Source organism: Nannospalax galili, unplaced genomic scaffold (genome assembly GCF_000622305.1).
Source record: "Nannospalax galili isolate Female #2095 unplaced genomic scaffold, S.galili_v1.0 scaffold397, whole genome shotgun sequence".
Lineage (NCBI taxonomy): Eukaryota > Metazoa > Chordata > Mammalia > Rodentia > Spalacidae > Nannospalax > Nannospalax galili.
This window is the reverse complement of record NW_008341879.1, coordinates 2,794,656-2,807,450: the sequence shown is the minus strand read 5'-3', so window position 1 is coordinate 2,807,450 and position 12,795 is coordinate 2,794,656. Positions and strand designations below refer to the sequence as shown.

Here is a 12,795-nt window from a genome sequence, read left to right as displayed (position 1 = left end):
TTGTCCCCTCCTAACACACACACACACACACACACACACACACACACACACACACACACACACACACACACTCGCACACACCCGCACATTTTTTTTTCTCTCCTCTCTCATATTTCTTCGCACCCGCCCCTCTCTCTCTTTCTCCCCAGACACCTATCAAGCGAGTGTCCCCCCTGGCGCTCCCTCTCACTGTCCCCCCCCAACACACACACACACACACACACACACACACACACACACACTCGCGCACACCCGCGCACACCCCGACCCAGACAGCCCACGGCACTTACCAGACGCCCACCTCCTGCACACTCCCCTCCCCTAAAAGACGTTCACCCACTCACCATCTGTAGCCTCCTCCCGTCCCCCGCCAGCCGGGCTCCCCCTCCCCAAGAAGCAGCCCCGCACAGTGGGAGGCAGGGACCCCCGCCAGACGCGCGGCTCGTGCCGCCGCACTGACCTCGGCCAGCCCTGCTGAGAGATTAACAAAGGCGGCGGCGAGCCCGGAGCCCGACAGCTAGCCGAACCGCGGCGGCGGGCCCGAAAGCCGGAGCCGGACGTGCGAGCGCCGCGGGGCGCCGCTCCTGAGTCCCTGGCCGCGTCCCCGGAGCTCGGCGACCGCTGGCCAGCCGCGCGGCTGGGACGCCGGTGACACGATGGGCTGCTGCACCGGGCGCTGCTCGCTCATCTGCCTCTGCGCACTGCAGCTGGTGAGTGCTCGGGTGGCTCCACTGCCGGACTGGACCGGCTGGTGGGGTCCTTTCTAGCATCCGCAGCTCCCGGCTAGGGACCAGCAAGCGAGCTGGACGCTCGTGCGGGACCCCGGCTGTCCCTGCCTGGCTCTCAGCGCCTCTCGCTGGGTCGCTCCTGCCCGCGGGAGGGCGCGGTCTCACTTCTGGTCCCGCGTGCCGGGCTTCACTGCGCCCCCGCCCGGCCTCACCGGGCGGTCCCGGGGCAGCTGCTGGCGCTCCGGGAGTGAGCGGTTTCCCTGCCCCTCTGTAGCACACCCGGCTGTGTAGCCGCTGCAGAAGTTACTCCGTACTCCGGGGCTTGGGGCTCTTTCATCTTGGGGGTTTTCTTTTTTAGTTAGAAGGTGCATGGAGGGCAGCCTGCTTCTAGAGCAGCATCCTCAGCTCTCCTGGTTCTTACTTTGAGCAGGTGGAAAGGTGATGGTCGTGGAGTCTCGGACTCCAGCTGTGACTGTGTGCTTGGGAACCGTAATTTCAGCTCCCATCCCTTCGGTTCTGCTGTGCTGTTGTTGAAATGTTGCATGTTCAGGTGAGGCAGACTGACAGCCGTCATGAGGAGACCAGAGCGAAACGGGCCTCTCTTTGGCTTGAGGTCTTGCCAAGGGAGTGAGTGGAATGGGAAGCTGGAATCCAGAGTGGAAAGAAAAAAGACCTTTCTGGTTCCAAGCAAATAAATACTCCCGGTCCTTTTGGAACTCGGACGGGCGCAGGCCTGTTCCATGGCCACCAGAGGTCAGGGCCACAGCCCTCCTGTCAGGCTGTCCTGTGTGAGCACTTAATAGGCCTGTCTTTGTCACTGCACCTGATATTCTGTAGGTGCTCTGCCAAGTTTTCTTTGAAACATTCCATTTGTTTTGTCAAGCCACAAAGATGTAACTAGAGTATTTTGACAAGCCAGGCAAAATGCTTTCAATGAACTTTACAGAGTAATGGCAACGCTTGCAAGGCTCATTAACTGAGAGATGTAACAACACCATAACACAGTTTAAAAGCTAGTCCTTGTTCTCTGAAGGTTTTTAAACGTTTCCGCTTTCCACTTTTCCCAGTGTCCCCTAAAAGCTCCCTTTTCATTTCTTCCATAATCTACACAAAACAGGTCAGTTCTTAGGTTTGCTATGAGTGAAGTCTGTTAGATAATCCCTCTGCACCATGAAAACCTAATTGCTCTTTTTAAAAACAGAATTTAAAGAGTCACCTTAACATAAATATTTTCTTTCAGTTAAGGAAAAAAGCCAAAGGACCATTTAAACTCTAAATTTTAGAAATGGGAATGGCTTATATATTAAAAAATGAAAAAATTATTTTAACCCTTGATTCTGTAAGACTGTAAGTTACACTGGATTGTGTATTCCATAATGACACAATTTTAATTTTGCATACACATAACATAAGCTTTTCATGCACGTTTATCAGTACAGTCATAGCTTCAATTTGCATTGATTATAGTGGTTGTGATAACAGTTTTGAGGTTTCATTCAACAGCCGAGAATGCTTTTACTGTCCCTTTTTTTCCATCAATACAAATCCAACCTATTCTTCAACCCTCATCTGGAAACTCCATCTTCTCTATGGCCTCCTTGAGCCTCCAGGTAAAGTCACCCATGTTCCTTTAACATCATGACGTTTTGTAGGTCTGCTCTGTTATGCCATTATATCCTCTTTGAAATTATCTTGTTATTTGCATATACATGCCATGATTAGACTGTAAGCACTTTGAGGGTAGAGACCAAACATTATTTAGTTTCCTTTTTTTTCTTTCCTCCCCCTCCTCCTTCTCCTCCTCCTCCTCCTCCTCTTCCTCCTCCTCCTCCTCCCCCTTCTTCTTCTTCTTCTTGCACACCTTGAAAGATTTTAGTATTCATATTAGAAAGCAAAACATATTTGTCATGTTTTTATAATGCACAATTTTTTAATCTATGCAGCGTCTTGACATAAACATTTCTTTTGACTCCTCAAATTATTATCTGATGAAGGTACCCATTTCTCTGATTCGCAGATGAATAACTCATAAAATTAAACAATTTTTTTCAATTAATTAGGTTGGCATGGCGGTAGAGACAGTGGAGTGACACATGTTTAATAGCTACATCATAAACCAAAGAAAGCATACATATCTATTGCATGATTATGTCACACAATTGTTTATATAAAGTATAATAGTACTTTGACAATCACAGTAATAAAATGGACAGTAATTCTTGGTATAAATGTAAATTAAATCTGGCTGAATCCTTTTGATCAATTTGACAAACTCAGTTTCATAGATGGGATGTAAAGGTTGGATCATATTTTATTTGCTTTAAGGAGAAAAGCACAATGAAACAAATGAGTGGCCTTTATCAATGCCATGCACAGGTTGTTCTGTTGAATTACATAAAAAAAATCAAGTAGTGAAAATATCATTCCTCGATTTCTTTTGACAAGGTAGTGGTACAGATATTAAAAACTTTTAGTTTTAGTGTACATTATTGAAAGACGTTTAGCCATATTTTTTTTCTTTTTAGATCCCCTCCCCTATCTTCACCTTCCCTTGCTACTCTCTACCCACTTAATACACTCTACATGTATATATATATATATTTTTTTTCCTATAAAGTCGAATTTGTGTCCCTAAATGTCCTTAAGAAGTGTGGCTTCATCCACTGAAGCTTCTTTAACCTATCCAGAGTCATACCCTTGAAAGAGACTGACTCCCTCCATCCATCCCAGCAATCATCAGTTGCTAATAGTTCCTTAGGTAGGCTTAGGATTTCTCACTTATTTTCTCATGTTTATACTGGGATTTTGTCTGGTTTGAGCTTACATGGGATTTCATGCTGTCACTATTGTTGTGAGTTCATGAATAACTGATTAGCTGTCTGGAAAACTCTTTCCTTGTATACCCGTAAATTTAAGCCTAGGCAATCAGTCAATAATAAGTCACACCCCAATTTGTAGCATTTTCCAGTTTATTTGCTATAAATACTTCAAGTACATCTTTACATAGTATTTTCACTTGGCAGATAAAATTAGAGGCATAAACAACTCAAAATCACAGGTAAGTAGAACATGGTCAAATAATTTAAAAAAGATCTTTAAATATTTATTACCTCTGTTTGGAATAGGATGTCTCTAAATTTGTGTAATTCAATTTTTAATAATAGTTACAGTTTTGTGAACAACTGGCTCACAAAAATCTTGAAAACTTAAGAAACTGACTGTCTGAGCCCCTATAAGCTGCTCCAGCATGCCATGTGGAAGGCCCAGCTTCCCAGCCCTGGCGCTCTTCCCACTGAAAGGCTGTGCTCCCCAGACCTTTCATGTTTTTGTCACCTCCCACCAACTCTTGGAAGATGGGGCTTATGAAGCCATAACCAAGTACAAATGTAAAGAAGGAAAAACATTTGTTGCTCAGATTTGATGCCGAGAACCCACACAGTAATGAAAACTCAGCTGCAAAAGCATCAAAAAGACAGCCCAGGCCTTCCTCCTAGAAGCTGAAGAAATGAGAGGCTTTTAATTATCTTAGTCTATTTCTTGTGAACTTCACTCCTTCCAGAATTATATAGCCCATTTGACTCTATATGCAATATATATATATATATATATATATATATAATGTATGCTGGGAAATCTAGCTGGAGAGAACGTCTCCCTTTTGGCTTAGGCTGCAATCTGTGGGTGTGTGTCTGTTTGCAAACTCTGCCTGCTACTTTGCTCTTTTCACCATGTTGGTTCTGCCCCATCGTTACCTTTCTCAGCAAAAATGTATTCTACATTCATGCTTCTGACTTTGATGGACAAGATTAAAGAGGGGAAAACATGACCATAAAAACACTCTGAAATGATTCTTCCTAGAAAAAGTGATTCATTACCATTTCACTCACATATGAAGTCATGAAAGAACTTTGAAACATATTTTATGTAAAGATACATTTGGTTTTGAGTGTTTTATAATAACATGTATTCTACTATCAGATACACAGAGTCTAGACCTAAAATGGTCACCTGATCATATGTTAACTAACTTACTTTTAATCATGGTATTTAAATAAGCCTTAATTGCATACTTCACAGTTCTGTCATTAACTCCACATGCCATTTCAAAACAATTTTCTCAGCACTGTCTCAGGGAAGTGATCATCACACTGTGGTGGCCCCTGGTCCCATAAAGCGTTAGGCATCTTCCCAACATCACAGATACCAGACGCTAAGGTATATTCAACAAACCTTGTCATATTGTTACTAGGGAAATTCATTATACTTTGTATTGTTCTTAAGGTGAAAGCCATATTTATTGTCAGAACTGGTAATCAGTGCATTAAAAGTCAAAACTCAGATGACATATTTATAGTCACAGAAACCCTGAGAGACATACTAAAACAGTCAGCTATTAACATATAGATGGGTTGTATGTTTTTATTTCAGAAAACATCTTCTCAAGTTAAAGAAAATTAGCATTTATTTACTGACAGTGAAAGCAAAGTTTCATGCATTCCTATTCTGCCTTCAAACCATCTTGTAAGCAGAGCACCCCTGACACTGGACTGTGGACATAAAACATGGTGGTGTCTGAATGGGGCAGTATACCTGTGATAAGTTTTCAATTAAGTTATATGAAATGTACAGCTTACCTACCAGAGATACTAAACAGCTGATAAGGCAACACATTTCTCTTGATATGTAGATATAATAATAGTTTTGTTTTTTGCACGGTTTTACTTTAAATTGCTCTTGTTTTGCTGTGCAATGTACTTCTTAATCATTTAATTTCCTTTGTTTTTCTTTCAATACTCTGGTTCATCCTATGAAACTTACCAGGGCTAATAATGAGACTTTTAATGTGAGTGGTGTGGAAGTCAGCCTGCATCAGCCAAAGTTTGAGGGCTGACCTACAAGTGGAGAACAGATGGACTGTGCTGTTATAGACCATGGATGGAGTCGGGTGGGGACAGGTATATGTGCATCTGCAGGTCAAACAGAACTGTGTGGTAACATAAGAAAGCTGGTTTAGAGGCTTTTTGATTCCCATGGCCAGACTCCTGAGTATGAACCTCACAGAACAGACTGGACTAAATCTCTAGAATTAAGAATCATGGCAAACATTGGTATTTAAAGTAATGGATGAGAACACCTTGGAAGAGATGATAAAGACAACTGAGATTAGCAATGAAAACAGGACTAGCAAGGGACTAGACTAGCTGAGCAGACTAAGCGGAAAACAAGGACCAGCAAGGGACACTGAAGAAAAGAAAAAGAATCTTACTTCAAAAATAGAGGTGATATTTCAAGGTAGATGTTGTGGGGGTGGGTAGCCAAAGGACTGTGCTAGTTTGAGGACAGGAGTTTAGATCTCCAGCACCCACACAAATTCCTGGTGAGCTTGGTGGCCTGCCTTGAATTCTTCCAGGACAGGGAGACAGAGAACCCATGGGGTGATATGGCCAGGCAGACTAGCAGAGTCAGAGAGTTCTGTGTTCAAGTGAGAGACAGACAACATAGATAAAACAAAAGAAAGCAAAGCAAAACAAAACCAAACCAAACAAGGCTGAGTTATAGTGGTGCATGCCTTTAATCCCAGCACTCTGGAAGCAGAGGCAGGGAGATCTCTGTGAAGATCAAGGCCAGCCTTGTCTACAAAGAGAGTTCCAGGCCAGCTGGAGCTGCAGGGAGACTCCATCAAAAACAAAACAAAGCCAATGTCAATCAAAATAAACAAAACAAAAACTAGAGTTATATCCACCAATAATTGCAAAGATAAATTAGTTAAAATAAATCATTAAGGTATATCCCAATCCAGTGTGTCTGGTAGCTCTGGGAAAGGGAATTTCAGACAGAAAGATGTGCGAGCGGAGGAAGATGAGGGGAAGACCCACGGAGAGGGGCAGTGGAAGATGGAAGGGAGCGAGAGGTCAGGAGCCAACAGATGCTCTCAAAGGGCACAGGCAAACTGGAAGAAGCTAGAAGGAGGCAAGGAAGCCCACCTTACTAATTTCAGAGGGAGCCTGACTGCTGAACCCCTCATCTTGTTCTTTGGTCTTCCAGTACTGTGAGACAGTAGTTTCAAGTTTTTAAAAACTTGCCAGTTATAATACGTTGGGCTTGAGGAATTTTATTAGGCAGTTCCTTCTTGGGAGTTGCTGGACCTGTAGTAACAGAGTGACTCAAGGCACTTAATGAGGGGTAATATGATTGCATATTCTGAGGCACACCAAGATTTGGAGGGACTGTCACTTAAATGAGGCAAGTCCTCTGGGTTCGATAAACTCAGAAAGAAAAGACTTTGGACTTCCTTAAGACTATCAAAGAGAGGGATGATTCATTTCTGAAGGTAAACAGGGAGGCACTGGGTCTCTCAGATTGACTCAGCCACACTCGCAGAGTTGCCCCTTTGTATCTCACCTGTAAGAGTAACACAGGTATTGTTCTCTTTTGGAGGCTCAGGGTCTATGAAGCCATGGAGTCAATCCATTGGGCTCCTGGAAAGTGGCTATGTCTCTCTTCCTGAGTAAGCCATTCACGAAGATACGTGACATCAGTGTAGTGGACTAAGTGTAGTGGTCTTTCTCAATGAAGGCTGGGTTAGGTTCACTCCCATCAGGATGGAACCTAGATAGAGGCTGCCAAGCGATGGGTCAGTGCTGCTTTGTCACCATGAAAGGTTTGCTGGCATGATGTGTTTGGATATGCTTTTCTCTGAGGATTTTTTTCACGAATCCTCAGATCTCACACTGCATGGCTCAAAGGTCTGCTTTTCACATTTCGCCTCTAGTACAAAGATGGTTCTAGACCTCATTTGGGAAGTTGAACAGTGTTTTTATTTGCTCTCTGAAATCCAAAGTCTTTATTTAATCACTGTTATTTTTAATTGTCAAATAATATTTGTACACACTTATCAGAACAATGTTGTATTTTTGAAATAAGGATGCGACAGAGAGGGTTTCAAATAACCTAATTAATATAATCATCACACAGATTTTTGGAGTGGCAGGGGGTCCCAATGTCTAAACTGGCATTCTCAGCCATTCTGAAACACTCAGGATCATTGACTACAGTCACTATGTGGTCAGCAGATCTCAAACCAGGCTCTTCATAAGTATTCTGATTGTGATTAATTCAGGTGTGTCTTTCTGAAAGGCAGTTATGAGAAAGTGCTGACTCATGGTATAAGCCTCCTGATCTGACAGATTTTTACTGTCAGATCTTTCCTGTCAAAGACCAGTTACTTCACGTGTTAGTTCATTGACTCATACTTCAAATTCTTTGGGTTAAAACCTAATTTGTGATTCCTTTCTTCCTAAATCTTTCCTTCAGATTTTCTGTCCTACTATAGATGTTTTGAATTTATCTTCTGCGAGGTTGTCTACTTACTATTAAAAAATCATGTTTCACGTTAAGCTCCCATTTGCCTTAAACATCCCATTATATAGAATTATTTCTCACTTCCCCAAGGCTGTATTCCCAGTTCTGTAGGATCAAATCTCAGTGTCCTATAAACAACCTGTATTCAGACTCCTGTGAATTTCAAGGTTTTAAGGCTAAGAAAATAGAAATGAGCAAAGTTAACTGAAGAGGAAATATTTGTGTAAACCTGTGTTATTTTAGTCTATGTATGGTGCTATTGATTTTTAAAATAGTGTCTCCAGTTTTAATCAATTCATTTTTATTGTAGTTACTTTCCTGTAGATTTTTGTTTTGCTTTTTTTTCTTAAGAAGAGGGTCTTTATGATAAATTTGGGGAATGAAATCATTTTTTAATCCCCAGAACTTCTGTGACATTTGCCATTAAACACAGGCTCTTTGCCCACAACTTTCTCTTGCATAGTCCCTGAGATATGTCAGTGTGCATACTATGTCTCCAGAAAAGATTTGAACAATTATCTGGGTATATATCATGAGAAGAATTTTAAGTAATTTAAATATAAGAAAATTTGAGTCAACACTCCTAAAGATTTTGGCACTGTGGACAAAAACCACACTGATATAAATTTTGCATGGTTTCTCTGTAGAAATTTTGATGAACACAAAAAATAATAGATCTACATAGGTTTCATTTCCAGAATTTTTTTATCAGATGAAGTACATTTTGCTAAAGAAGGGAGATAACACATGCCTAATTAAAGTCACAAATTGGAGATAAAAATTAAAGCTGGGCATGGTGGCTCACTCCTGCAATTCTAGCACTGAGGCGGCTGAGGCTAGATAATCACTCTGAGTTCAAGGAGAACTTGAACTAAACAGCAATTCACAGGCCAATGTGGACCTTATTATTATAGAAATGTCTATATATATATATATATTTAGTTAGTTAGTTATATTATAGAATTACAGAATAAGACTTCATCATTTTAGAAAACAAACCTCTACTCCATAAGGATGAAATTTTAAACAGACAAATCCAGAATATAAATACAAAATCAGAAGGCTTTGGAGTAGAATAAGAGACAGTAGATGCATTTACCTTCCCTTTATGCCATGGTCCCAAATATTCAATGAAGTTGTAATGAGACTGGGGAGAATAATGGTAACAACAGAAGACCAGCAAGCTAAAAGGATCTGAGAGACAGGAAACACACTATATCAACCCAGTCCTTTAGTAGGTGCAGGCTCACTGTGTGCACTGCACAGAAGGGCTCATGCACTGGGATGACATCAATGCTTGCTCTGCCTGTCACTAGGAAGGCCTCAGTATGAGACTGGAAAATGGTGCCTTTAGTTTTACATTTGAATTCAAGCTCTAGTGTCAATGTCCAAATGTTGTGTAATAGGATGACAAATGTGTTAATTGTTGTGAAAATCAAACCAGCAAATATTTAGGCTAGGATTTAGACAACAGTGAGATAATTAGAAAGAAAAATCTAGAACTCCTTCACTTAATTGGCTATTTCAATTTTCTTACAGTGCTTCTATACTGCACTCTAGCTTTAATACATACGTTGCTAAAAAAAAAGAAAGGAAAGAGGGAGGGAGGGAGAGTACTATACAAAGGAAGGAAAGGGAGGGAGGGAGGGAGGGAGGGAAGGAAGGAAGCCATACACTAAGCAAGCTGATTGGTTAAATCAGTTAAGATAAAGAATTTTGTTCTGTGCTTGAGTTGTTTCCTTTAGCAATAACTAGCTGTGGACAATCGTAATTAAGATATTGAGAAATATAAAATTGTCATGAATGGCAGTGTTTCCTCAAATTTTTTTACTACACACACACACACACACACACACACACACACGCACACACACACACACGCATACACACTGAGATAAAACCTTAGCATGCAGCCCTGGCTGGTCTCAAATTTGTGCTGCTTCCCCTGCCTTTGCCTTTGTACTGGGATTGCAGCTATACACTGCCACACACAGCTTCTAAAGTTTGAAATATGGATGGAGGAGATCTTTAAAATAATAGTTCAAGAAAAGAAACCAATGTTGAATTTGAGAGCTACTCAAGAAATAATTGAAGAATTGTTTTTAGTTCCAATTTAGAATTATGTGTGCCCTTTCATCACTGAAAATTCTAACTATTTTGGAGAGTGGAAATTTTGCCTCACTTTCTACTCTCTCTGCTATATTTTCTTTTTGGCTGGATGGTAAATAGCAAGCTAAACCAATTGTGGGCTGGTACCAGCTTTGCCAGCTGGGGAGAGTTTACCATTAGACTTTTAGATATTTTCTAAGCCAATTTTTAAGTACAGTTTTATTAAAAATTATGTAAACTTACAACTAAATCATTTAAAAACAAAGTAATACATATTCAAAAGTCAACATATTTACCATCCAGTGTTATTTTACATTTATAGTACTGTTTGGCAGGAATTCTATAGAGGAATGTGCCATTTATTGAACATTTATTCCAAGTTTTCTATCTAATGGCATCTTATCAGTAGCAAAAATTCTATCATGGCAGAAGTATTTTCATCATGGAATATACAAATGTCACAAAACATGACCCCTGCCTGTCTTCTAGAGCCAGTTATTATTAAACGTTATTAAACATTTACTAACACACCACCAGGTGAAGTCTTTCATCAAAAAGCAGTGTTCTTTGTATGAGTAAGAACTGATAAGCCCTTAATTAATTCTGCATATAACTAATTAATGTATTAACTAATTCATGTATAGAAAGCATTTTGTATAACCTAAATATTTTAGCTTATTTCTATGAATGAATCTGTAAAATTATTTAAGTATAATGTACACATTTTTATTTCAAAAAAGTTCATTATTGACTCTTTCTCCTTAGTCACTTTTGGATCTTCCTGAAGCGTTCACACATTTTGCAGTTAACTGGTTTGTGAGTAAGTGATCCGGAATTGATAAAGGCTCACAGATTTCACTCCTAAGCAACTGATTAAAACAAGACTCCTTCCCCATGAAAGAGTCATTTCTGCCTACTGTGTATTGACTGGTACTCTGGAGGAGGGACTAACTCCAAAACCCAGTGACCTGCCTGCATTATTGGTCCTAATTAGCTCTTCCCACAGAATGTCAAATAATCAACATCAAAATGATTCATATGTCTTTTTACATCCACATCTGGCACTTCAGGCTGGAATGAACTATTATTTCCCACTGTCTCCAAATTAAAGCAGCAACTATTCAAGGTCAAAGGAGGCTAGAAGAAGGTGATTTATTTGAGAGCCTATTTTGAATGTAATATTCATCATCTAATTTTTCTTTAAAGTAATCATTGCTCCAAAATGGACAAAAATAGACTTACCCATCAGATTTCCTTCCTTATTCTTAAAGATGTCTTCTTGAGGCAGGTATTATTACATTGCCATTTGCAGATGAGAAAAACTAAAATGTGAGGGAATTAAGCAACACATTCAAGTGACATGAACTTCTCATTTGTACATGTCTGATGCTTTAGCTATGCCATGTTTTTTCACTATAGTGTAATGTAGAAACCTGGGCAAGAGTACTGTATGTGTGAGATATGATGACTGCATTAGAGGAAATGAACTCCTGCCAAAGGTCTTCCAAAGGGCAGTTGTTTGAAGGAGTCATTTCCTTACCCGAAAGTGACTTTTAAAATGTGAAGCAGGTGACATGACTCATGAGTAGGGACGATTGACCTCTTGAACTTTTGTTTTATTTATCTTTTGTTTCAGTAGAAGGTACCTTTTCTCATTAATGATATCTATTTTTAGGGTCCCTCAGGAGGTACCCTATTGCATTTTGGAATGAAAAGATGAAATACAAGCTTTGAACAGATCAAGCATTCTGAACTTTGAGCATGCTCCATTTTCTCCAACGATGAATCACTTCTGGGATGCTTTCTCACTGCCCAATATAACCCATGAATCCCACTGGACTCTATAACTCAAACTGTCTTCTCTCTCCTGAAGTTTCAGTCACTAATCCTTTTTGCTGTCTGACAAGAAACTCTTTCTTGGCCTTGGAGTGCTAGATTGCTGAAGATCTGAGTGTTATAGCCACAGCATTGAATGAGTGTCTTAAATGCCAACCTATTAGAGAGAAGCATTAGATGAAGGCTTGGAACCATTAAGGGCCTGCCAAGATTCTCTAACAGCCTTTTCATCTCACAGAGAGCTGTGGTTAGAGGTATGCACATAGAGCTGTCCTCAGGGATGCTTCCCGCGTGAGCCCTATAGAAGCATTTCACAAGTAGGAGACTTAATGTTTTATAACATTTCACAAACCCTACGTCATATTGAAGAATCTTGGTCATCTATTATTCATTTGTTTCGATAGATCACAGTGTGTTCATACAGACTTTTTTAACTCCTTCATTACTAGTGGTACTTTCATTAGAGGGTAGAAGTTTTGGGAATTGAATTAAAGATATAAGCAATGTTATGATTCCTTTCAGGACCACACAAAGTACAGAAAAACATTGATTTCCAAGTGTCTGTTGCCTATTTCCTTACTTAAAACAAACTGTCGTGATATTAGAAGAAAATATGCATGAATTTTATTTCAAGGTATTTATTTCTGTATCTTTATGTTAAGGAAATACTATCATTTTCGTATGTGGGAGGCTATGCCAAGGCTAAAGAGATAATTTAAGTATATTATCAGACACTTAAACTTTATACTTTTAATTGTCA

The 12,795-nt window shown here is 40.2% G+C and overlaps 1 protein-coding gene across 1 annotated transcript in view; it reads left to right on the top strand.

Moving 5' to 3' along the window:
* Positions 1 to 656: 656 nt before the first annotated feature.
* Nkain3 (sodium/potassium transporting ATPase interacting 3) overlaps positions 657 to 12,795 on the top strand; it is a 704,719-nt gene continuing 692,580 nt past the window's right edge. The window contains exon 1 of the mRNA XM_008837596.1: positions 657 to 710. Coding sequence (XP_008835818.1) covers positions 657 to 710 — 54 coding nt within the window. The remainder of the gene's footprint in view (positions 711 to 12,795) is intronic.